This window comes from Typopeltis vanoorti, chromosome 6 (assembly GCF_054136105.1).
Source record: "Typopeltis vanoorti isolate ZY-2024b chromosome 6, IOZ_Tvanoo_1.0, whole genome shotgun sequence".
NCBI classification, from domain to species: Eukaryota; Metazoa; Arthropoda; class Arachnida; order Uropygi; family Thelyphonidae; genus Typopeltis; species Typopeltis vanoorti.
The window spans coordinates 48,189,262-48,213,970 of record NC_143554.1 but is presented as its reverse complement, the minus strand read 5'-3'; the positions used below and the strand labels follow the sequence as shown (position 1 = coordinate 48,213,970).

The 24,709-nt window shown below is 37.2% G+C and overlaps 1 protein-coding gene across 1 annotated transcript in view; it reads left to right on the top strand.

The window, feature by feature from the left end:
• LOC150105439 (polycystin-1-like protein 1) overlaps nt 1-24,709 on the top strand; it is a 724,085-nt gene that overhangs the window by 623,717 nt on the left and 75,659 nt on the right. The window contains exons 42-43 of the mRNA XM_090394152.1: nt 2,782-2,922; nt 12,872-13,006. Coding sequence (XP_090250278.1) covers nt 2,782-2,922; nt 12,872-13,006 — 276 coding nt within the window. The remainder of the gene's footprint in view (nt 1-2,781; nt 2,923-12,871; nt 13,007-24,709) is intronic.

The window sequence follows — 24,709 nt, the reverse complement described above, 5'->3', positions numbered from 1 at the left end:
ATTACAATTATGGAACACATGAATGGTGAGTATTGGTTAATATAACTTACCAAAAGTGAGAAAGTTTTAGGCAATCATTTTTGTTCAGATTCAGGTTGTGAATGTGTGCTTCACAGCTTTCTTTGTAGTCTTCCTAGAAGAAAGTAACTTTGATGTAACACTTTGGTTTTGTTTTGCTGAATTCTGTTTTGTAGATAAAGCATACTTCACTGAACTGGATTTGTTGGGTTCGTTAAAAGAAATGTATTCCTGATGTTTTTCCAGACAAATTTGTGCAGATCAACCAATTGCGTCGATAATAACATATAAAATCCCCTGCTCTTATGGCTTATGTTAGTGGTCAATCTAAAGTTTTATATATAAGCTCTGAATGCACAGAGCTACAAGTGCTGGAAAAAAAGGAACTATGATGGGTGAACGATATTGCAATGAAGTTCTTCAACATCATATTCAATTGTTCTGTGGTGCTGTAGGCAGAGAATTCATTTTTATGGATGACAATGCCACACCACATCATACATCATCAGTGGAGTTACTTCTGGGTACCAAGGATATTAATTGAATTGAGTGGCCAGCATGCTCCTCCAATCTCAATCCCATAGAACATGTTTGGGATGCAATAGGGAGATACATTGCTGCTCGAAATTCCCCTCCAGAAAACAATCAAAGCTTTATCCCTGTTCTGAAGGAAGAATGGGCCAGTTTGTCTTAAGAACTCCTGAATCACTTGGTGCTAAACATAGTATGACATTGTAAGAGCTGCATCGCAATTCAGGGAGGATGTATTCCATACTGAAATGTCTCTCTGCATAGTTTTCTATATGTGGGTGGTCTGAAAAGTTCTCGGTCTCGACCATAAATGGCAACACTATCGGCAAGATTTTTTTTGCTAAGTTGGTACATCTGCCATAAGCATCCATGTGAAATTCCAAGTCATTCTGTCAAGTAGTTTTTTTTATACAGCTGTCGGAAGCCAAAGTGTTGTCTGTATCCCTCGAAATGGATAAAATTGAGTATCATGTGGTTATAAAATTCTTTGTAAAAGAAGGTTTAATGCCAAAAGAAATTCATTCGAAGTTCATAAACATTTGTGGGCACTCTTCTCCTTTGTTTTTGACAATTGAGAAATGGGCTGCTTAAACTTGGTCGTACCAGCCTTGAAGATGATCCACATGAAGGACTTTCAAAAAGTGTAACAACACACTAAAAATCATTGATCACTGCATGATATGGTATTAGATGACCAGCAAATCAAAGCGTGTGAAATTGCTAAGACTATAAACATTTCAAAAGAACATGTAGGATATGTTTTGCATGAAGAATTGCAAATGAAAAGCTTTGTGCAAGATGGGTGCCATACTGATCAAAAATGCACTCGCATGAAAATCTCTGAACAGTGCTTGGCGTGTTTTAACAAGAATTTTTAAAAGGGTAAAATAATAACCTGGGAATATTGTTGCGATCTTTTAACCAGACTAGACGGGAAAAAAAATTCGTGAGAAAAGACCCAGTTTGCAGAAGAAAAAAATCATCTTTCATCAGGACAGTGCACCTGCCCACAAATGTGTTTTGGCAATGGGAAAATTAAGGATCTGCACTATGAACTGTTGGAATATCCACCCTATTCCCCAGATTTGGCTCTCTCTGACTTCTATCTCTTCCCAAAACTAAAAGTCCTCCTCACTAGTCAGCGTTTTTCTTCAAATCAAGAGGGAGCTGTAGAGGAGTGTTTTGTAGATCTTACTGAAAAGCACTACAGGGACAGGATAATGGTGCTGGAGCATCGCTGGAATAAATGTATTAGTCTTAAGGGAGATTATGTTTAAAAATGATTTTGAAATTATAAATTGGTTTTTTTCATTGTTAGGCTGAGAACTTTTCAGACCATCCACATACAAATTTTATAAGAATGTAGTTAAGGAATTAATGTAACTTTTGCTAAAAGCATATTGCAATTTAATTTGAATAAATTTATAAGACTTTTTTTGTGTAATATAATTTATTATTTGTTGGCAATAAATTTATGTAGAAATTTGTCTATAGTCATGAAAATTTTTCATATACAGTAAAAATGTAGCTCGTCCTTAGCTTTTGGATAGCAGGGTATTATACTTGACAAGAAATTATATATTTTGTTTTGATCCTTACCCAAGTGTAAGCGAAAAAGTTTGCAAGTGAAATATCTTCATGACTCTTCTTATATATACATAGAGGCTACTGATATCACATCAGGTGCCTTAGTATCCTATAATACAAAACAAACTTCCTTTCAGATGTGTATATTGCTATGTATTATGGGAATGGTCGCTACCCACACTGGTTTCATATCCACCTAAGTATCTTACTAGGTTAGCCCATTCTGATGAGATCTCAATAAAGGTAAAAACCATTCTGGGTGGTGACTCTTCCCATAATGTACAGCAGTATAATACATATGGGAAAGGATATGTGATTTGCATCAGGATACTATGGCAATTGATGTGGATACACATCAATTGCCATAGATTAATCTACAAATAGATTAGGCTTGAGGATAATTCATGGAAATAGCATATAATAGATTGGAAAGCATTGCTTAAAACAAGAATATAATTTGTCAAGTATGATATAATTTATAACTAAGTGAAAAAAAAAATTCTTATAATTCTATCCTACCTTCAAGTGTTTGTTAAATTTCCTCTAACTTTTCAGCAAAATAGCTTGTATTATTGGTTAACATGTATATTTGTTAATTCTGAATAAATTCATGTCTTGATTTTTTTTTTTTTTTTTTTTTTGTAGGCCCTGTTTGTTACAGTTTTCTTCATTAACCTAATATGTTACTTCTATCGCTATTATTTGGTGACGGATGCTATACAGCTGCTTCATAAATCTCACCACAGATCGTTTATTGATCTGAGGCATATAGCAGAATGGGATCAGGTATGTATGTATGCTTGCATACCATACTATTTGAAAGTTAAGTGCATTATTTATGTTAAGTTGTTCAGTTATTTTCAATCCTTTTTTTATGGAGGGTGGTTAGAACCTGGAATGCATTGCTTGATAGGGTAGTGAGAGCACAAACAAAGAATGTGTTTAAGGAATTGTATGATAGACTTTGTATTTTTATGATGAGCCTCATACGATGAGTTTTAAGCCTTTCATGGCGGTCCTGAATAAGAATAATATGTGGTGGTGGAGTACTGCTTATGATAAGTGACAACCTATGTTCTCTAAGAGTGGAGACTTTGGAAGGCAGTGACACTAATGATTTTGAAAGCATATGGTGTGAGGTAGAGGTGGGCAAGACAGGATATTTAGTGGGGTGTTGCTACAGACCCAGGAGTACAGAGAGTGGGGACCGGGAAATGTTTAGACAGTTGAGTTTGGCAAGTGCAAGAAGAATGATTGTTATGGGAGATTTTAACTACAGTAGTGTAAATTGGAGAGAGGAAGAAGATGTAACAATAAGGGAATGGAATTTCTAGAATTCTTGAGGGACAAATGTCTTAGGCAACATGTAATAGAGGGAACAGTTGGAGAAAGTAACCATATGGTTTTGACTTGGAAAATGAATAGACATGCAGGAGTATCAAAGAGACGGGAACTTATGTGGAATTATAAAGCAGGTGATTATAATAATCTTAGACGTCAACTTCAGGAAGTTTCATGGAGGGAGGAATCGAAAGTCGGGATATCATTAGTGCATGGGAAATTGCGAAAGAATATTTGTTAGTAGCAATGGTAAGTTGTATACCATGAGTGAACAAGAGGACACAATTTGGAGTAAAGTGGATGACAAACAATATTAAACAGGAATTGCATGCGAAAAAGAAGCTGTGGAAGAGATATAAGGAGACAGGTGAAGAGAAGATGCATGAAGAGTATAAGACACAGACCAGAAGAGTGACTAGTATGGTAACGAAGACAAAACTGGAATATGAGAGGAGATTAGCCCTGAGATCCAAAGAAAATCCTAGGGAATTTTTTTAGATATGTGGCCAGTAGGAGGAGAAATGACTGTGGAAGAATGATATTGTGGGATAAAAATGGGAATAGAGTGACTGTTGCAGAGGAACATAGTAGAATTGTTCAATGAACACTTTATTAGAGTATTTCATCCTGGAGGAGTCAGTTTTAATGTTAGAGGGATAGGGCAGGTTCGAGGTTTAGAGGTACAGGAGGAGAGTGTGTTTCGAATACTGAGTACTCTGGATGTCAGTAAAGCTGTGAGACTGGATAGTATTTCACCACGAGTTTTGAGAGAATGTGCTAGGGAACTGACAGTGCCTTTGACCTGGCTTGTCAATGAAAGTCTGGCTACGGGAAAAGTGCCCATGGAATGGAAGGAAGGTAAGATGGTGCCATTGCATAAGGGCAGTAGCAGACTGGAGGTGTCTAATTATAGGCCAGTTTGTGTGTGTCATCAGTGGTTAGTAAGATCTTGGAGAAAGTAGTGAAGGACCGTATACAGCATTGGGCAGATGACGGTAATGTTATCTGTGAGAGTCAACATGGATTTGTGAAGGGGCGCTCTTGTTTTAGTAATATGCTAGCCTTTTATAATAAAGTTACAAGAGCAGTAGATGAGGGAAAGACATATACCACCATTTTCTTGGATTTAGCAAAGGCATTTGACAGGGTGCCACATGATAAGCTGATATTTAAGTTACAGCACATGGGTTTGGATGTCAGGTTGGTCAACTGGATTCAGGATTGGCTGTCCAATAGGTATCAGAGAGTTGTATATGGTGGGGCAGTTTCAGGGAGACAGAGAGTTATAAGTGGGGTCCTGCAAGGCCGATTCAATTACTAAAGGTGTGGTAAATGAGAAGATGCACAAGGTTTGTTTTGGTGGTAAAATGAATAGAGTGATTGAAGCAATGCATACAAAGACTAAGCAAGCAAAGGAACTGGTAGTAGTAGTAGTAGTAGGGAAAAGGACTTGACTGGGAACAAGGAACACATTAGATTGGATATCTGGATGTTATTCAGAAGGATAAAAGATGATAATGCGATGGAATGGTAATCATTGTGTTGCCCAAGTGTGATGAGATGAGGCAGAGAGCAAGAATTATGAATGATGTTAGCAGAAATGTGTTACATTTGTTAATGTGTAGAATGAGTTTCAAGGAATAATTGAACTGTGTAAGAGTGATGGACTGCATTTGAATGGTTTTGGTGTTAGTCATTTGGAGCAACTGCTGCTGAAAGGGAGAGTAATGAGTGCAGAGAATGAATCTGAGCAAGTAAGAAGTGATGTGAAAGAGAAGGAGAGTAAGGAAAGAGAGATTGAAGTGGTGGTAATTAATGAAGAAGTGGTAGCATAAGTGTAGAGAATGAGAGAATAAGTGCACAAGACAAACAGGGAAACAAGGAGACTCAGGGTGGACATGGGAACATTATGAGAAAGGCTGATGTTCCAAGAGGATGTGAATGTATTCGTGTAGACAAAAAGGATAGGGGATGACCTGGGATAAAGGGAAAACAGTTGTCATGGGACAAGTAAGGAGAAATGGCTTGAGGAAAGTATGCAGAAGCTACATCTAATAAGTGGTATCAGTGAAACTTGTCATAGATCCAGAAATGAGCTGTGATGTTTGTATATGAATGCTAGAATTATCTGCAACAAGGGAAATGAAATGGTTGCATTGATTGAATGGAAATGATTTTGGGTGAACAGACTCAATTGTCTGTTCACCCAAAAATTGTGGGAATAAGTGAGATATGGTTGGATGAGGATGACGTCCTGACAATAATAGAGGTGGAAGGATATTATTATTTTGAAGACAAAAAGGGTAAAAATGGAGATGGAGTGCTAATGATGATAGAAAAAGAATTATGTCCATACAAGGTGGAGTGCAAGGGGAAAATAATGGTAGTGATTTTAAGGTAGTATGGTGTAAGATAGACGTTAATAGAATGAAATACTTTTTAGAGGATGCTACTGTTAAATTGTGAATGAAGAATTTTATGATTTATTAATACTTCATTCATGATTTAACATGAATTGCATTTCCTGAGCTAAGTTTGCTCCTAAAAAATTGTAATTTAAACACTTACTGTTATTTGTTCATTGAAATAATAATTGTAATTTTTTTTTGTTATTTTATCTTGTATAAATTATTAATATAACTTGTAAATGTATCCTAAGTGAACTGTAATATATGCATTTTATTTGTTGTTATGGAAAGTGAAAGTAATTCTAACGGACACTGCTAATGTGATTTGATTGGTTGCTGTCAGAAAACTAAGTTATTTTTAGATAGCACGTACCTTAGCATTGGGGAACTGTATAACGATCACGTGAGAATTTTCGTTGTAAACTGAACGAGTGAAAAAAAAAAGTTTGGACGGGAAAAGGAAGGAGAGAGGTGATAGGGGAAGAAACAGCCAGAGGGAAAATGGAGAGAGAGTGTAGGAAGGTCGTGAGATGTGATCTAACCTGGGATCATATGAAATAATAAAGATTTGGAAACTTGTTCCGATTTTAATGGATCTTACTTTGAACTCATATTTATTTATAGTTTCCTGTCATCTTGTAAAGAAATTTACCCAAGCGAAAGGATAATAACATGATCGAGATTTATCGTAAGATAAGTTATTACGAGCAAGAAAATACATTTTCCAGTCTTAACAAATAAGTTATTGAACTCAGGAATACCACAAATTTTGTGTTGCCTATAGTGGAAGATTATCGAGTGCCTAGAAGTGTTGTAAGAGTTTACCATAATGTGCAAGCTATGATGTTCATACCGGTAAGAATATCTATTCTATAACTAACGTGTGATAGTGTTACTTGTGTCTGGAGAACTTGGTCAACTTTCGTGTTGCTGGAGCCAGCTAATCAAGGTTGAATGAGTGATATTATAAAACATTTCCTTGTGAAATTAATGTGAGAAACTTCATTGAAGAATTAGTTCGTGTTTGAATGGGTTATCTCACTATGTATATGTAAAATCAAGACTGAGCCTTTTAAGAACTATTTTAATCCTCTGATAAATATTGATGATGCTTGTAAGTGTTTGATAAATTGAAATTTACGAATATTTCACTGAGACTAAAAAGAACTAACTTTTGAATGTTTTGCTGAATATTGATATTGTTTAAATTGAAACTAAGTTGAAATCCTAACGGATGTGAATTGTGAAAGTCATATATATAAGTTCTAGCAGTAAATGATGCATCAGCTGAGTAGAATCTTAATACTTTATTGAATGTATAAATTATTTTCTAATTGTATTGATCTTAATAGAGTTCTTGTTTCTTATGTAAGAACAATTTTGTGAGAGAATTAAATATCTTGTTTAACTTGATTCTTGTGCTTGCCTAATTTCAGTTTTATTGCACCGCTCATTAAATTACGAATCTTGCGGGAAACCCTAAATATAGTTAAGAAATTATCGGCCTATAGTGCTATTTGATGCTTGATTCCTTCACTATAATTGTGTAATTTCAAACATAGAGTGGTGCAGTATAATAAAAATTTTCTTTATGTTTGAATGTGGGATCAACCAACAGCTAACAAATATAAGGTTGGACAAAAGACAGAACCAACACTACAGACCTGGTAATGTGGAGCATATTGGTCAGGAAATGTATAAGCAAATTAACCAAGCAAATGGGAAAAGGGTGATCATTATGGGTATTTTAATTAGCAATATAGATTGGGATGGCAAGATAGCAACTGGTAGTAAAGAAAATTAGTTTCTTGAGTTTTTGAGGGATAGTTACCTCAGACAGTATGTAACAGAGGGCACACAATGACTGAGGATCTTGGATTTGATCATCTCATCAGAGGATGTTATTATAAATAAGGTGTCAAATCACTCTCCAGTTGGTGAGGGTGATCATGGAGTGATTACTTAGTGGTTGCCAGTAGTGTGAGGACCTCTGTGAGAAAAGGGGATATGTGGATCTACAAGGCTATGATTATGAGAAGCTCAGGAGACCGTTAGCATGAATGAGGAGTTGGGTGGAAAGGAGATCAATGCTGTTTGGGTGATCTAAATATATTCCAAAGGTCGGAAGATTAAATACAGTATGTGTTAAATGGATGAATAAAGAGATTAAGCATATACAGAGAAAAAAGGCATTATGGAGGCAACATAAAGAGGAATGGTAATATTCAATTCCATGAGGAATACAATGAATAAGAAAGGAGGGTGATTCGGTTGGTAATGGCCGCAAAAGTTCAGTATGGGTCATATCTTCCAATTAAATTATTAGATCTAAGACCCTCGATCTGCATGTGCCCTCCATTATACACTGCCTAAAATAGTTGTCGCCCAGAAACTCAAGAAATTCATTTTCCTTATATAAACCAAAAACCTATTTCTTCATTCAGATCTATATTACCATAATTAAAATTATACATAATGATTACTCCTCCCTTGTTCACTAACCCAAGCTTATACATTTCTTTTTATCATGATTATTATTATTCGTGACACCTCTAAAGAGTCCGAAGACTCATCATTGGAGGACAACTACTGTACAAGTTTCCATCTCCACCACTACTAATTGGTAGTAGATTGACACAGTAAATGTACTACCAATCATCTACATTAATACCATCTACTGCCCACCACCACCACAACTAGTATTTTTTGTCTGTAAATTGCATGTGTTCTGAAAGGCCGATTTGTCTGTATGTGGGATGAAAAACCAGAGTTTCTGGGAGAAAAAACCCTGCTCCCTCTGTATGAGATTAGTTAACTCACCTTCAGTTGAAAAAGCCCATATAAAGATTCCTCCCATCATGATGAGAGTCAAACTTAGGCCTTTTCTATTCAAAGGGCGCAACATATCATGGCTCTTCCAAATGCACTACGGAGGTGCTTTAAAAAAAAAACTAACTGCGTCACTGTACTCCTACTCAGGAGTATTTTGCTGCCACCTTCTACATTCCCTGGCCTGTATAGCAACATCCAACTAAATATCTCTTCCATATACTTGTTCTTCTCTAAATATCTGTCAGTCTCTACCTAACACCATACTGACTCAAATGCATTGCCTCTATTTCCCTCTTGCATCTCCACTTTGTGCAGACATAATTCCTCTGCCATCATCAGTAGCTCTCTCCTCCCATCTTGCCCTTTCTCTCTTCACATAAAATATCATACCCTTCTATTTCCATTTTTTTCATGAAAATACCAAATAGATTTTAAGAGGCCAATTTTTGCAGTATGTTCAGATATTCCTTTAACATAGGGAAATGTAATACTAGTCATTCTTGAGCAGAGAGACTAGAATCCTATGGCTGGAAAGCTTTGATAAAGGTTTTGTTGAACCCATTTTCAAGAAGGCTGATTTGATGTAATGTGATTCTTTATGTAGTAAGTCATCTGTGGAACATAAAGCATGGACATGATGTATTAAGGTCTTAATAGTTCCATTTTTTTTTTACCAGGATGGTGATGCAGTTCTTTATGAATATAACAGACTATATGAGTTTTCTTCTGAAGCATTGAGAAGCGAAGACTATCTCAAGATGATGAAGAATTACCAGATCCAAAAAAAAAAAGGCTAATTGGTTGTTTTCTTTTTTTTTCTAAGTGAACTGTATTCTGGGTTGAACTTCATTCATTTATTTTGGACAGGATACAAGGGTGGTCTGAAAAGTTCTTGGCCTGGACCATAGATGGCAACATTATTGGTAAGATTTTTTTTCAAAGTTGGTACATCTGTCATGAGCATCCATGTGAAATTGCAAGTTATTCTATCAAGTAGTTTGTTTTATACAGCTGTCTGAAGCAAAAGTGTTGCCTATCCCTTGAAATGGATAAAATTGAGTATTGTGCAGTTATAAAATTCTTTGTAAAAGAAGGTTCAATGCCAAAAGAAATTCATTTTTCGACAATTAAGAAACGGGCTGCTGAGTTCAAACATGGCCGTACCAGCCTTGAAGATGATTCACGTGAAGGACATCCAAAAAGTGTAACAACACCAGAAATCATTGATCAAATGCACGATATGGTATTGGATGACCTGCGAGTCAAAGTGCATGTAATTGCTGAGACTATAGACATTTCAAAAGAATGTGTAGGATATATTTTGCATGAAGAATTGCAAATTAAAAAGATTTGCGGAAGATGGGTGTTGTGCTTTCTCACAGCAAATCAAAAACGCACTCGCATGAAAATCTCTGAACAGTGCTTGAAGCATTTTAACAAGAATAAAACTATCATAACAATTTACCATTACACACCAGAATCCAAACAGTGGACAGAATCCCGTTGTTCAGCACTAAAGAAGACAAAGTTCGGTTCCATCAGCAGGAAAGGTCATGACATCAGTGTTTTGGGATGCTAAAGGCATTTTGTTTATGAATTATCTTGAAAAGGGTAAAACAATAACCAATGAATATTATTCTGATCTTTTAACCAGACTAGGTGAAAAAATTCATGAGAAAAGACCTGGTTTGCAGAAGAAAAAGTGACAGGACAATGGTGCTGGAGCATCACTGGAATAAATGTATTAGTCTTAAGGGAGATTATGTAGAAAAATAAAAATAATTTCAAAATTATAAATTCGTTTTTTCATTATTAGGCCGAGAAATTTTCAGACCACCCTCGTATTTTCTAGCTCAGAACAAGAAGAATCATTCCAAATTGCAAAGATGTCATTGACATACTTCTACCTGCAGGTTTGGGGGAAATATTGCTGAGGAGACACTGTGCAAAGTGTTTCATAAAATAGTTATGGGTCTTGGCAAAGATGGATGAAAGAGGACTTCCCAATAAACCCAAAAAATTTCCCATCCTTCCCAATAAATTGTACCAATTTATTGGTATGATTTATTTTAAATGGTAAAATACTCAGAATGAATAACAATATCAAAAGTTTATTATCGGAAAGAAAATCTTGCTTGAATAAGTAGTTGGTATCTGATGAAGTAGTGCTGGTGAACAGCAACACTATATATGTATTTAACAGTGTGGATCTCTTGAGAATGATTTGCTTTCGTGAGTGCAGCACTTGTACATGGTGGAATGACCAAACAGGAGATGAGAGAATGTATGGATATATCAAAAACGTGACATTCTGTCAGACTATGAGTTATTGCTAAATGTAAAACTGACTGATGGAACAAAAGTGAGCATTATTGTGGGAGTGAAAGAATACAGCTGATGAAACAAATGCAAATGGCATGGTGGAGAATATAAGGATGGATATCGGGAGGTTATTGAAGTTGTGGCTATGAAAGGTAATCAGTGTGTTTCCAAAGGTATGATAGTGATGCGTTGAGACAGCGAGCAAGAATCATAAATAATATGCTGGCAGAGTTCCCTGAGTAGAAGGGAATGGAGTTTGTAAATGTTTGGGATGCATATGAGAGAAGGATGGATTTGTACAAAAGTGAACAGATTGCATTTAAAAGGATTTGGTGTGTATGTGTGTCAGATGGAGAGACTGCTGCTAGAAGGAGGAAGTGCAGTGAGAGATGTGAACAATAGATCAAAGGAAGTAAGAGGTGATGTGAAAGACCATGAGAGAGGAACTGGTGAGACTGAAGTGGTTGTAAATGGGAATAGTAGCGTGAGAGACGAAGATGAGAGAATAAGAATGCAAGATGAACAGGAAGACAGAGTATAAGGAGAAGACTGGATGTTGGAGATAGTAGTGAATGTGTATCTGGCAGATGGTCAACATAGGAATGGAATAGCCTTAGATGTAAGGGGGGGGGTTGAGTTGAATCGCAATCAACAAGTGGCATGAGTAGGACTGGTTATAGACCTAAAAGTGAATTGCTGTATTTATTTAGAAATGCCAAAAACAGAAGAAATAAGGAAGATAAAATGATTCAGCTGATTGAGTTTATTTGCCAAAAAATGGTTGCAATAAGTGAAACATGGTTTGGATAAAGATGATATTCTGATGGAATAAGACAAAAATCCTTCCTTGAGTAGATTCTTATGGAACTTCTTTATAAAGAAACCTGTGAAACATTACTGTTGGCTGGTTTTTCCCTTTCAGTCATGACCACAGGTCAGTTTGTAGGCATTGCCCACAAAGTGTTCCTGGTGAGATTTTTACAGGGTAGTTCATCATTGCTTCCCCCCCCCTCCCAATTTTATCCGGGCTTGGGACCACCATATGGCTGGGATGTATTCATGACTGTAATCCATGTGTGTTCATGGGGCCAGTTTGCTTGTTCTGGGGGACGAAAAACCCAAGTTTTTAAGTGAAACCCCCCCCCTACCTCTGTACGAGTCTGGCTAACTTACCTTTAGTCAAAAGAGACCAAATAAAGGTACTTCACATCACTGACAGGAATCGAACCCAGGTCTCTCCGACCAAAGGGCTTCGTCTATACTGACTGAACTACAGAAGCAGAAGCTCTCATACTACATTGTCCAAACTGAAACTAATTTGATGGCATATGATAATCTCCCTTATGGGATATAGTTCTTTTTTAATTTGCTAACGTTTCCTAAAGTATTTATTTATTTTATTTTTTATTCATTTTTATTTTTTCATTCAGGAATTGTTTGACCATTTGTTACCTTACTAAATTATTATCATTATTATCCTGAATCATGCACCAAAATTTGGACCATATTATTATTTAAAGAAGTGAACACAGCAGAAAGGCAGAGCATCAGAAATTCTGTGTAGAACTCATAGCATAATCTTAGTAGCTATATACTGGGATATGGTGTGCTTGTTTTATTAACATCTTCTTAATAACATCATTGAGTGAAGAACACTGGAGTTTTTAAATAAAGTTTTCAATCTATTTATATAATTTGTTTTATTATATGATTGTATACGCCATAAATATGTTTCATATAATATCTAGTGATTATCATACAGGCAAAAATTAATTTAATTATGAAGTTTCATTATGGAGATTGCAATTAAATTTTTTAAATTTATTTTTAAGGCATTGCAAGGACAAATAGGATTGCTATTTTTCATACACTTGCTGAGCAGTATTCAGCATATTCAACTTCAGAGACAAATAAGTTATTCGTATGTTGTCTTAAAGAAAGTTTGGAAAGAAATTGGAATGCTTCAGGTAATTAAATATCCTAACCAGTTTTTATTTATTTATTTTTATTATATCCTAAAATAAGCAGTTTAGCATTATTGGAATATGTAATTAGTACTCATATTGTTAACAGTCCTGGAAGCTGTATAAGGAGGATATGAGAAGCAGGTTCTTTGCATATAGAGTGACTGCTGAGTGGAATGTGCTATGTGAAAGTGTGGTGAATGGGTGTGGGAATGTGGAAACTGTGAATGGATTTAAGGCACTGCTCAATAATCTTTTTGCATGAGAGACAAAGAGATTATAGACCCCCCCCTGTGATGAACCCTTTGACTCCATTGGAAGTCAGATATTAATAATAATGTATTATTCATTATATTGAATAATAAACCTACACTCAGTCCTAATTCTACAATTCAAAACTTTCCAGAGTTTTTCATGCAAACTATTTATCTCTTTCTTATGTAAACAGATGTATTATTAAGAAAGTGCTGCAAGATAGCGTGTTCCAAATACTGAGTACTCTGGATGTCAGTAAAGCTGTGGGACATGGTATTTCACCACGAGTTTTGAGAGAATGTGCTAAGGAACTGACAGCTCCTTTGACCTGGCTTTTCAATGAAAGTCTGGCTATGGGAAAGGTGCCCAGGGAATGGAAAGAAGGTAAGATAGCGCCATTGCATAAGGGTGGTAGCAGACTGGAAGTGTCTAATTATAAGCAAGTTTGTGTGTCATCGTATAAGATCTTGGAGAAATTAATTAGGGACTATATACAACATTGGGCAGATGAGGGTAATGTTATCTGTGAGAGTCAACATGGATTTGTGGGTGCTCTTGTTTTAGTAATATGCTAGCCTTTTATAATAAAGTTACAAGAACAATAGATGAGGGAAAGGCATATACTGCCATTTTCTTGGATTTAGCAAGGGCATTTGACAGGGTGCCACATGATAAGCTGATATTTAAGTTACAGCACATGGGTTTGGATGTCAGGTTGGTACTGGATTCAGGATTGACTGTCCTATAGGTATCAGAGAGTAGAGTTGTGTATGGTGGGTTTCAGGAAGACAGAGGTTTACAAGTGGGGACCCACAGGGCTCAGTACTGGGACCTATATTGTTTAACCTTTATATCAATGACATTGTCAGTGGATTGCAGGGGGATATTCAGTTGTTTGCAGATGATGTGAAGCTGGGAAGGGTTATTAGTAATAGTGCAGATGTGGTAGTCATGCAAGAGGATTTGAATAAACTAGACAGATGGGAAATGAATGGGGGTGTCAGTTTAATGCAGCAAAATGTAAGGTCTTGAGGTTTGGGACACACTGATGGGAAGCTGTATACTCTATTAGAGGAGATATACTGGAGGAAGTAGGGGAGACAAGAGATCTGGGGTTGATGATTGACAGAACCTGAAATTCAAGGGACATATTGCAAAGGTGGTGAAGGTAACACAGAGGATTGCTGCAATAATTAGAAGAATGCTGACCTGCAGAGATAAAAGAGCTATCATTCCGTTGTATAAGACCCTGATCAGACCACACTTAGACTATTGTTCTCAGATTTGGTTTCCAGGATTTGAAGGGGATAAATTAACTGTGGAAAGGGTACAGAGGCAGATAACAAAGATAGTTTCCGGACTGTACAATGTTAGTTATGAGGATTGGCTGAGGAAATGTGGGCTGCAGAGTTTGGTGGAAAGAAGGAGAGGTGATATGATTGAGACCTTTAAACTGTTGAGAACTGGTTACAGGGTTGACACTTGGGAGTTCTTTTGCTTGGTTGAACGGCGGAAAGGAGTGATGACAAGGGGCCATCCCTGGAAGTTACGAAAGGAAATTGTGAGCAGGAGGGTGAGGAGTGGTTTCTTTGCATGGGGGTGGTTGAACCGTGGAATGCATTGCCTGATAGAGTGGTGAAAGCAAGAACGGTATGAGTTTAAGGAGTGGTATGATAGACTTTGTGTTTCCTAGGAGGGACCTCCCACGATGAGTCTTGATAGACCTGTGTTTCCTAGGACGGACCTCCTGCGATGAGTATTTTGACTCCTTGGAGGCCTAAATAATAATAATAATAATTAATTAAATGGTATGCATTTTTTCAAATGTTTCTTACAGTGGGAAATGACATACACACCGTTCACAAACTTTCCATTGGCAATTTCTTTTTATATTCAGTTGATTATTCATCAAATATACGGGCAGCCCTCAGTTTATGCCGCAGTTTCATTCCTGAAAAAACGGGCATAAACTGAATCAGCGTAAAATGAACCCAATTTTAATGGAAGGTATGAAGTTAGGTTCTGCGCAGTCAAAAAATATGCACATGAAGCATGTGCATATTTTTATTTAACATTATTATATTATATTTAAAGTTTGATAATACATGCATATATATTTGTTAAAATAAAATTCTTAATAACGAAAACAAAAAAAAATTATATACAAAAAATATGAAACTTCGAAAAGATATTACATATTTCTATGTTGAAATTCCTGGTTTCGAATCACCTGCATTTTTTTTTTTTTTTAAAGTATCCAGTGTCTAGATTTTCTTTTTCTTTCTTTAAGAAGTTCAGTGTAAGGTCGAATAGATGCAATTACACTCCTTTTTACGTTCGCACTCTGGTCCCAATCATGGTCCATTTGGCAGAGTCCATCAGTCAATGTCTCAAGGATTTACAGCATATGCTTGCAAGGATATGCTGTAAATCTGCCATTTTCATATGTCTCAGAGGACCTTTGTTTTCTTTTTCCTCCTTTATATGTTGACTTAGGCTAATTCTTTTAAGTCTTCATTGGAAAGCGGTTTATCATGGCTCTCTAAAACTTCTGTCACATCTTCAGCTGTAATATTACAATCCCACCTCTCGCACAAGCTTGGTAACATCTTCAATAACATTCTCCTCTTGCTCTAATTCCTCGAAGTCGTGCATAAATGCTGGAAGAAGTTTTTGCCATGCTCTTTTTAAATGCTTTGCTGACGCGTCGTTCCAAGCTGCCTCAATGTTGTTAATGCCCTTCAAAATATCGAATGACCGCCAATAGTCTTCAGTAGTTTTTCCTGAACTGTCCAAGACTCTTACCATTTCCATAAATGTTATACGGAGGTAATAGGCTTTGAAGAATGATATAATCCTCTGATCCATCAGTTGCAAAAGCAATGTTGTGTTTGAGGGCATCTAAACAACCTTGAGAAGCAATGCCTTGGCTAGCAAATCATTTTCTTTACAGAAGTAAAGCACGGTAGGACAAAAATAATTCGTCTACCAATCTATAAAAACGTCTTGTGTAACCCAAGCTTTCTTGTTCCATTCGCAATAGACTGGCAGCATGGCTTTTAGACCCTTCAAGGCATGTGGTGTCTGCAAATGGTACACCAACATTAGTTTAAACTTCAAAGTTCCGGAGACATTTGCACCCAACAAATGCGTAAGTTTATCTTTTGCAGCTTTAAAACCTGGAGCGGGACATTCTTCACAGGAAATGAAGGTGCATGATGGCAATTTTTTCCAGTAGTGCCCAGTCTCATCAACATTAAAAATGAGATCAGGAGGATAACTTCCTTATTCTACACAGTCTTGAAATTCTTTAGGAAAAGCAGCTGCTGCCGCAGCATCTGCACTTGCTGCCTCGCCACATAATTTGACACTGTGACACTTACTTCAAGACTTAAATCTCATGAACCAACCCTTGCTTCCTAAAAATGTTTCTTTGCCTCTGTCTTTTTAAGATTCTCAAAAATTGTTTTTGCTTTCTCAGTTATAACAGCCTGCATTAGATGAATGTTATTCTGATTCAAGTCATTCACCCATAATGATGATAATTTTTCAATTTTTTCATGAAGTTTACCCCTGCTATAATGTACATGTTTTGCATTTAGTGCTGCCAGTAGTGCCCAATTCATAATTCATAATTGTAGTAACAGTCGATGGAGGTAAGTTCATACTTCTACAGACATTAGCACATGTCTGCCCATCTTCCATTCTTCGAATCACCTCCATCTTCTTTTTCAAGTGTGATTGATTTCCGTGCCTTCTTAATACCATGTTTCTGCTAATTTTTCTGCACTTCTATGATCAGACATGGTATGTAATTACATATTTTATCAATTTAAAACGTATGTACGTAAAAAAAAATTAACTAGAACAATTAGGTAGATTGAACGTTAAAACTAGGTTTGATACATATACGTCATAGTAGCTCAGTAAACACTCAAACCCTAGAGTGTTTGAGTGTTTTAATGTTGTTTCTCAGTCAACCACACTACAGTAAGAAAGCATGTGCGGGCAACTGGCATTATTGTGAATCGGCGTAAACGAGGGCTGCCTCTACTTGCATTTGATCACTTCTGTTTCAGTAAGTATCATTAATTAATTAATGGTTAAAGAAAAATAAATTAAGATGCCATGAAATTATATTCTTGGTGTAATCCTTTATCCAAGTGTAAGCAAACAATATTTGTGGCAGAATTATCTTCATGACTGATGCAAATATTTTGATCACCCACTACAGGGACTCGTGGTGTGTAGTGTTTGTTGAGAACTCCTGATAAGATAAGTGTTATTTTAAGTTATCATTGACAATTTTGCTTGAATATTACGTAGTGTTGTTTGCTTTTCGTAACTTAGTGTGTCTGTTTATGTATTTTTGGTGTTCTTGCAATTATTAATTCGATAAGATATGATAGCACATGGCTCCGGTAAGAAGAAAAATGGCAGCTAGTAATAATGGTTCGCCATCTTTGTTCAATAGCGGTAACATAAAGGAGATTATTCAGTGTACTATCTGCGAAATGTATGCGTTGCGAAGAGCATTTGGAGTATGGTTAGATGATGATAGTGGAGTGAATGTGTGCAGAAAATGTAAGGAAAATGAGGAATTAAAGTGTGCTTCAGGTCGTGAATGTGATATTTTTGTAAAATTTCAGAATGTAGAAAATAGCGATATGATAAGAAATTGCGAGGTTGTACCAGAGAGGTGTGAGGGTGGCGTAGAAAGTGAGAATGAAGGTATTAATACAGAGCAAATTAATGGCTGGCTTAACAGATAATAAAAAAGATGAGATAGATGCAATGAGTGAGATTGCATAATTGAGCGGAGCGATACATAGAGCAAAGCGGCAGCAGGAGTGAATGCACAAATGTCTACTGAGTGTACCAGCCAATAAAAAAAAGTATGATAGGAAAAATAAGAGTATGATTGTGAACATAAACAAAATGAAGGAGCGAGTGCTGTATGGAGATTCATTACTACGAGGTGTGATAGTAGAGAATTTGACAAAATCGTACCAACCTGGTGCGACCATTAAGGACGTAAGTGAGTCTATTTAAATTATAGAAATACAATTTTATTAATACAGACCAGTTTACAATAAAAACATTTATTCAAACCTACCAGTTTCTCCAGCAAACTGTCTGGCTTTTTCAAGCCATTACGGAGATATGAAAGTTAGTAAATGCAAACTAAAGGAACATAAAAAACGTTGTAAACCAAACTAGTAGCTATGGTTACACGTTTGTGGTAAGTGAGTCTATTAGGGAGCAAAAGCAAAGGGTGAAAGAAATGATAGTGGTGGCAGCTACGAATGATTTGAAAGGAGATGAAATGGAAATGAGCAAAAGAGAAGAGTGAGAGAGTTAGAATGATTAGTCTTTTTCCATGGTATGACAGTGAAGAATTTAGGAGGGCCATAATTGCAAATGACTTTATGCATGGGTTATGCAGGATGAGTGGTGTGGAATTTGTGGACGTGTGGAGTGAGTTCGATGGGCGAAAGGATCTATATAAGATGGATGGTTTGCATTTGAATGGATTTGGTGTAAGGAGACTTGAAAAAGTGTTGTTGAATGAAGTGGATGTGTAGAATCAGGGGAAACTAGATTTATTAGGGGGGGGGGGGGAGTTGAGTGTATGAATGAGTATAATATGCCCAAGCGAATAAGGAGAACAACAAATCAGAATGGGATAGTTAGTATAAGACATCAAGGTAGAGATGGGGCAAACAGGGGTCTGCAATTCATGTATATTAATAATGCTAAGAGTATTAGGAACTAGAAGGAAGAATTTTTGGCCTTGGTTTGCACTTCCAGACCACAGGTTATTGGCATTAGTGAAACATGGCTGACTGAAGATGATATAGCTAGTGGGATTGAATGTGAGGGGTATAGTGTGTTCAGAAATGACAGGGAGAATAAAATGGGAGGAGGAGTATTATTGATGATAGCTAATGAACTGCAGCCAAGGAGAATAGAAATTGAATTGCAGGATAGAGAAAAGAGCACATTTGAGACCATTTGGTGTGAGACTGAGGCTAGCAGAACAAAATATACAATTGGGTGCTGCTATAGACCAAGTGATTGAAAAGATGGTGGAGATAGTATGCATAAGCAAATAGAAGAAATGAGTGGAAGGAAGGTAATTATTATTGGAGATTTCAACTATGGTAGCATTGATTGGAGGGAGGAGAGGACACATGGGAGGAAGGAATTGGATTTTATGCGGTTATTAAGGGATAACTATCTGCAACAGCATGTAAGGGAAAATATTAGGGGTCACAGAGTGCTTGACCTAGTAATTGCATTGGAGGATTTGACTGTAACAAATATGACCACATTGCCACCAATTGGTGAGAGTAATCATAGAGTCTTGACTTGGGAGGTGGCTAAAGGTGTGGAATTTACAATTAAGACAGGGTACATGTGGAATTATCGGGCTGGTAAGTATGACAAGCTTAGGAGTTTGATTGGTTCAGTGCCATGGCATGTAAAACTGCAAGGGCTGGATGTTGATAGTGCATGGGAGGTGGTTAAGAAGTGTTTGCAGGAGGCAATGGCTGACTGTATACCTAGAGTCTGAATAATAAATCAAGTAGGGATTAAATGGATGAATAACACCATTAAGCTTGAGCTGCAAAAAAAGAAACAACTGTGGAGGGAATTTAAGGAGAAAGGTGACCTATAGGCACATGAACAGTATAAAGCCCAGGCCAGAAGGGTAATAAGTGTGGTAAGAAAAGCAAAAGCAGATTATGAAAGAACATTAGCCATGCAGGCTAAAGACAATCCCAAGCAGTTTTTTCGATATGTTGCAAGTAAAAGAAAAAATGTATACGGCAGATTGATTTTAAAGAATGCCGATGGTAGGGAGGTAACCGAATCAGTTGATATAATAGAATTACTGAGTGAGCACTTTGCAAGAGTATATCATCCGGGTGGTGACTTTGAGAAATGGAAGAACCAACAGCTTATATGGGAATTGTGGTGAATGAAGTGGAGATGAATAGTCTATTACAAAACCTCAATGTCAATTCATCTGTGGGATTGGATAGTATACCAGCTCGTGTCGTACAAGAAATGGCTAAAGAATTGTCAGTGCCTTTGACCATTTTGTTTAATTCAAGTCTCAAGTCTGGTTTAGTCCCAAGGGGGTGGAAAGAGGGGAAAATAGTTCCACTGCATAAAGGAGGTTATAAGACTGCTGTTGAAAATTACCTGCCAATCAACATATCAGGAATTGTTGTCAAGGTCTTGGAGAAAATAGTCAAGAGGAAAATACAAGATTGGATAGATGAAAATGGGATACTGTATGGGGGACAGCATGGTTTTGTGAAGGGTAGATCATGCCTCAGTAACTTGCTCGTGTTCTATAACACAGTGATGGCTAAACTGGATAAGGATAGTTAGTATAAGACATCAAGGTAGGATACCACATGGAATTGATAGGATACCACATGGAATTGTAATCAGCAAACTGCAGCATATGAGAATGGATATGGGGTTGGTGAGATGGATAGGCGGGTGGTTGATAGAGAGATATCAGAGAGTAGTTTATTCAGGAGTAGAGCCCAAAAGATGGCTTGTGACTAGTGGAGTGCCGCAAGGTTCTGTTCTTGGACCACTACTGTTTAATTTGTTCATTAACGATATAGGAAAGGATCCGAGAGGAAGCGTTCACTTGTTTGCTGATGATGCAAAGTTTAGTAGAGCAATAGTGAGTGCACAGGATGTCAAAATTTTGCAAGATGATGTGGATAGTTTGGAGGACTGGGCTAAGGAGAATGGATGTGAATTTAATGTGGAAAAATGTAAGGTTTTGCATTTTGGGGTGAAAAGATTAGCAGTAGTATATCACATTGGTGGAACTGTACTCCAGGAGATTGACGAGGCCAGGGATTTGAGAGTGTTGGTGGATAGGGAGTTGAAGTTTAGGGTACACATCGCAAAAGTGGCAAAATCAGTTCATCAAATCACTTGGTTGCTGAAAAACACTTTAACGAGCAGAGACAAACAGGTTATTATTCCTCTGTATCAAGCCTTGATAAGACCCCATCTAGACTACTCTGTCTAGATATGGGCACCTGGGTTTCTTCTCGATGGGGGAGAGGAGGTGGAGAGGATCCAGAAACGAGTAACCAAGATAATAGCAGGAATATGGAATGAACCTTATGAGAACAGGTTGAAGATTTGTGGGTTGCAGAAATTGGTTGATAGGCGGAAAAGGGGTGATATGATTGAGACCTTCAAATTACTGAAGGGTTTCTATAAGATTAATTCAGAAGATATTTTTGAGAATAGGACTGGTAGTGGGAGGACTAGGGGCCATACATGGAAACTGGGCAAGGGTGTCAGAGCTAGGTTTTTTACTTGGAGAGTGGTAAATGAGTGGAATAAGCTGCCAGAGTCTGTTGTGGGTGCCATGACTGTAATTGAGTTCAAGGTGAAGTATGATAGATACTGTGTGAATGTTGAATAGTTGTTCTTGACATGATGTTGGGCCTCCCTCGATGAGTCTAAGGACTCCTTAGTGCTGCTCGTAATAATATTGACTGGGCTGCTTGTATATAGAGGCTCATGACTTCAAATCAATTGCCTTTGCATGTATATTGCATAGCATTATGGGAGGGCCACTACCCAGACCGGTTTATTGAGTGATCTACAAGATCACTCTAAATCTCACTGAGTGACCCTAAATGATCAGTACTAAATTCATCACTCCTGGACAGGAATATCTTTTATACTTTATATCTGCAGAAGTATGTTTCTTGGAGAAACAGAAACCTGATATTATGGCACATCATAAGATTCCATATAGTTTCTTGTATAATTTGCCTGTGGAATCAATGTACATTTAATAAGGGAGAACTCCCCAGATGCTATGATTAGTGAAGTGTCACTGGTAAGTCTTCAGCTTCTAGATTTTGAATGAACCTGATAAGGTATTCAGTCTGAAGGAGCAATTGTGTATCCTGCTTCTTGTAAACTGCTTGTCAGTTTATTTACATAACTGGTAATTAGTTTACGGAATTAACAACGCATATAAAGTATATTAATTAAAGGTAACTTTAATGAATAACTTCTATATTTCGGCAATGTCACATTGCCATCTTCTGGAACATAAAGATATGGTATGTGCACTCAGGAACTAACACAAAGCAAATGAGGAAGAAAGCAAGAAACTAATATTGTTCCTAAAGTCCTAATGGTGCCCTCTTGCGGGCTAATTTGGTAGTCTTGGCAGTTGGGCTGAAGTTCTCATAATGAAAGTCTCCCAAATTTGGGGCAGTTTCATGCACCCAAATTTGTTGAGGTTAGGAACGTTTTTTAGAGCTGCTGAAGATTCTTTGAATAATCTTTCGTATTTAAACTTGCTGTGATGAATTATTTTTGCTTTCTTCCAACGAATTTTATGGTGGGTATCCAACGCATGGTCTGCCAGCCCAGAGCGGCTGTACTGGTGAAACCGGATGTCTTGGTGTTCTGAAATCCTGATATTTGTTGTTCTGCCTGTTTGGCCAAAGTAGGACAATTTGCAGCTCCAAGGTAGGTCTAGGGGAAGTGGTTGGTCTTTGGTAGAGCGGATAAGGGATGCCAACTTTTTATATGGTCTGTAACAGGAAGTAAGGTCATATTTTTTGAGGATATTGGTTATTTTCTCAGAGGTGCCCTGGATGTAGGGGATGGTGATAGACTTGGTGTAATCTTTATTGTGGAGGGGGGGAGGGGGGTTGTGGTTTACAGGTTTTAGTATTTTTTGGATTTTTTTGGGGTTATAGCCATTGGCTAAGAAAGTGTTGAGGATGTGGTCTAGTTCAATAGTCAGGGCCTTGTCATCTGAGCAGATTAATTTTGCCCTGTTATATAGTGTTTTTATCACCCCATATTGTTGTGAGGGGGGAGGATAGCTGGTGAATGTATCTGCCAGTGTGGGTGGGTTTTCTGTAAACAGAGAAAACCAAAGATCCATCAAGCTGGCGGGTGATTAAAGTGTCTAGGAAGGGGAGGATGTTGTTTTCCTCTTTTTCTAAGGTGAACTGGACTCTGGGGTGTTGGTTGTTTAAGTGTGCTAGGAAAGAGTGGAGTGTGTCTGAGCCATGTGGCCAAATAGCAAACACATCATCCACATAACGAAGCCAAATAGTGGGTTTTTGTGGGGCGGAGTTTAAGGCTTTCTCTTCAAATGTCTCCATAAAGAAATTGGCCAAGGGTGGGGAAAGTGGTGAACCCATGGCTGTCCCTTCTATCTGTTTGTAGAACTTTCCTTGCCAAACGAAATAGCCTGAGTTCATTGTGAACTGAAATAGGGCTGAGATATCGGGAGGAAACTTGGCTTGGATGAGCTCAAGGGTTTCTTTGAGTGGGACATTAGTGAATAGGGAGGAGACGTCAAAACTGACCATTATGTCAGTGTGTTGGAGTGTGAGGTTTTCTATACTGGCTTTAAAGTGGGCTGAGTTTTTTATGTGTGATGGTGTGTTGCCAGTGTAGTGTGTGAGCGTTTTGGCTAAATGTTTGGCTAATTTATATGTGGGGGAATCAATGCCATCCACTATGGGACGCAATGGCACATTTTGTTTATGTATTTTTGGGAGTCCATATAATCGGGGGGGGGGGGGGTCTAGAGTTATAAGGTTTAAGTTTGTTGGTGACTTCCACAGGCCAAGAAGTGACTTTCTTAAGGAGTCTTTTGTTAGTTTCTGAGTGCACATACCATATCTTTATGTTCCTGAAGATGGCAATGTGACATTGCCGAAATATAGAAGTTATTCATTAAAGTTACCTTTAATTAATATACTTTATATGCGTTGTTAATTCCGTAAACTAATTACCAGTTATGTCTAACCAACGTATAAGTCTTGCTACTAGTTTATTTACGTTGCTTTCCATTATTTCAATTTCATGCTTATTGTTCTTGATTTTGGAAGATAGTTATTTTCTTTTCATGTAGATGATAATTGTATTGAGAAAACTTTGAATCAGTAAACTTTATTTTTTCTTTAATTGTATATCTTGCTTTCCCTTTATTAGCATGATATGGTTCTTTATAGTCCATAAACTCTTCTGAACCTTAAGAGTCTTAATTTGATGATCTGCAACCTTTTCCATCTTTATATTTTTTACTATTTCTTTTTCTTTTAGATGTAATCTAAATATAATTTTAGATGAAAACAAAAATGGGAATGCAGAATTTATTCTTGGTGAGGATATATTGTCAGATGTGGAGGAAATAAGAGATCTGTCGGATGATAGTGAATAAGTATCCGAAATTTAGGGGACACATAGCCAAAATTGTGAAGACAACACAAAGGCTTCTGGGCATAATGCGGAGGACACTGACTTGTAGAAGTAGGGAGATTCTTGTTCTATTGTATAAGACTTTGATTAGGCCACACATGGACTATTGTGCCCAGATTTGGTCGCCTGGTTTTTCAAAAGGATGAAGAGATGTTGGAG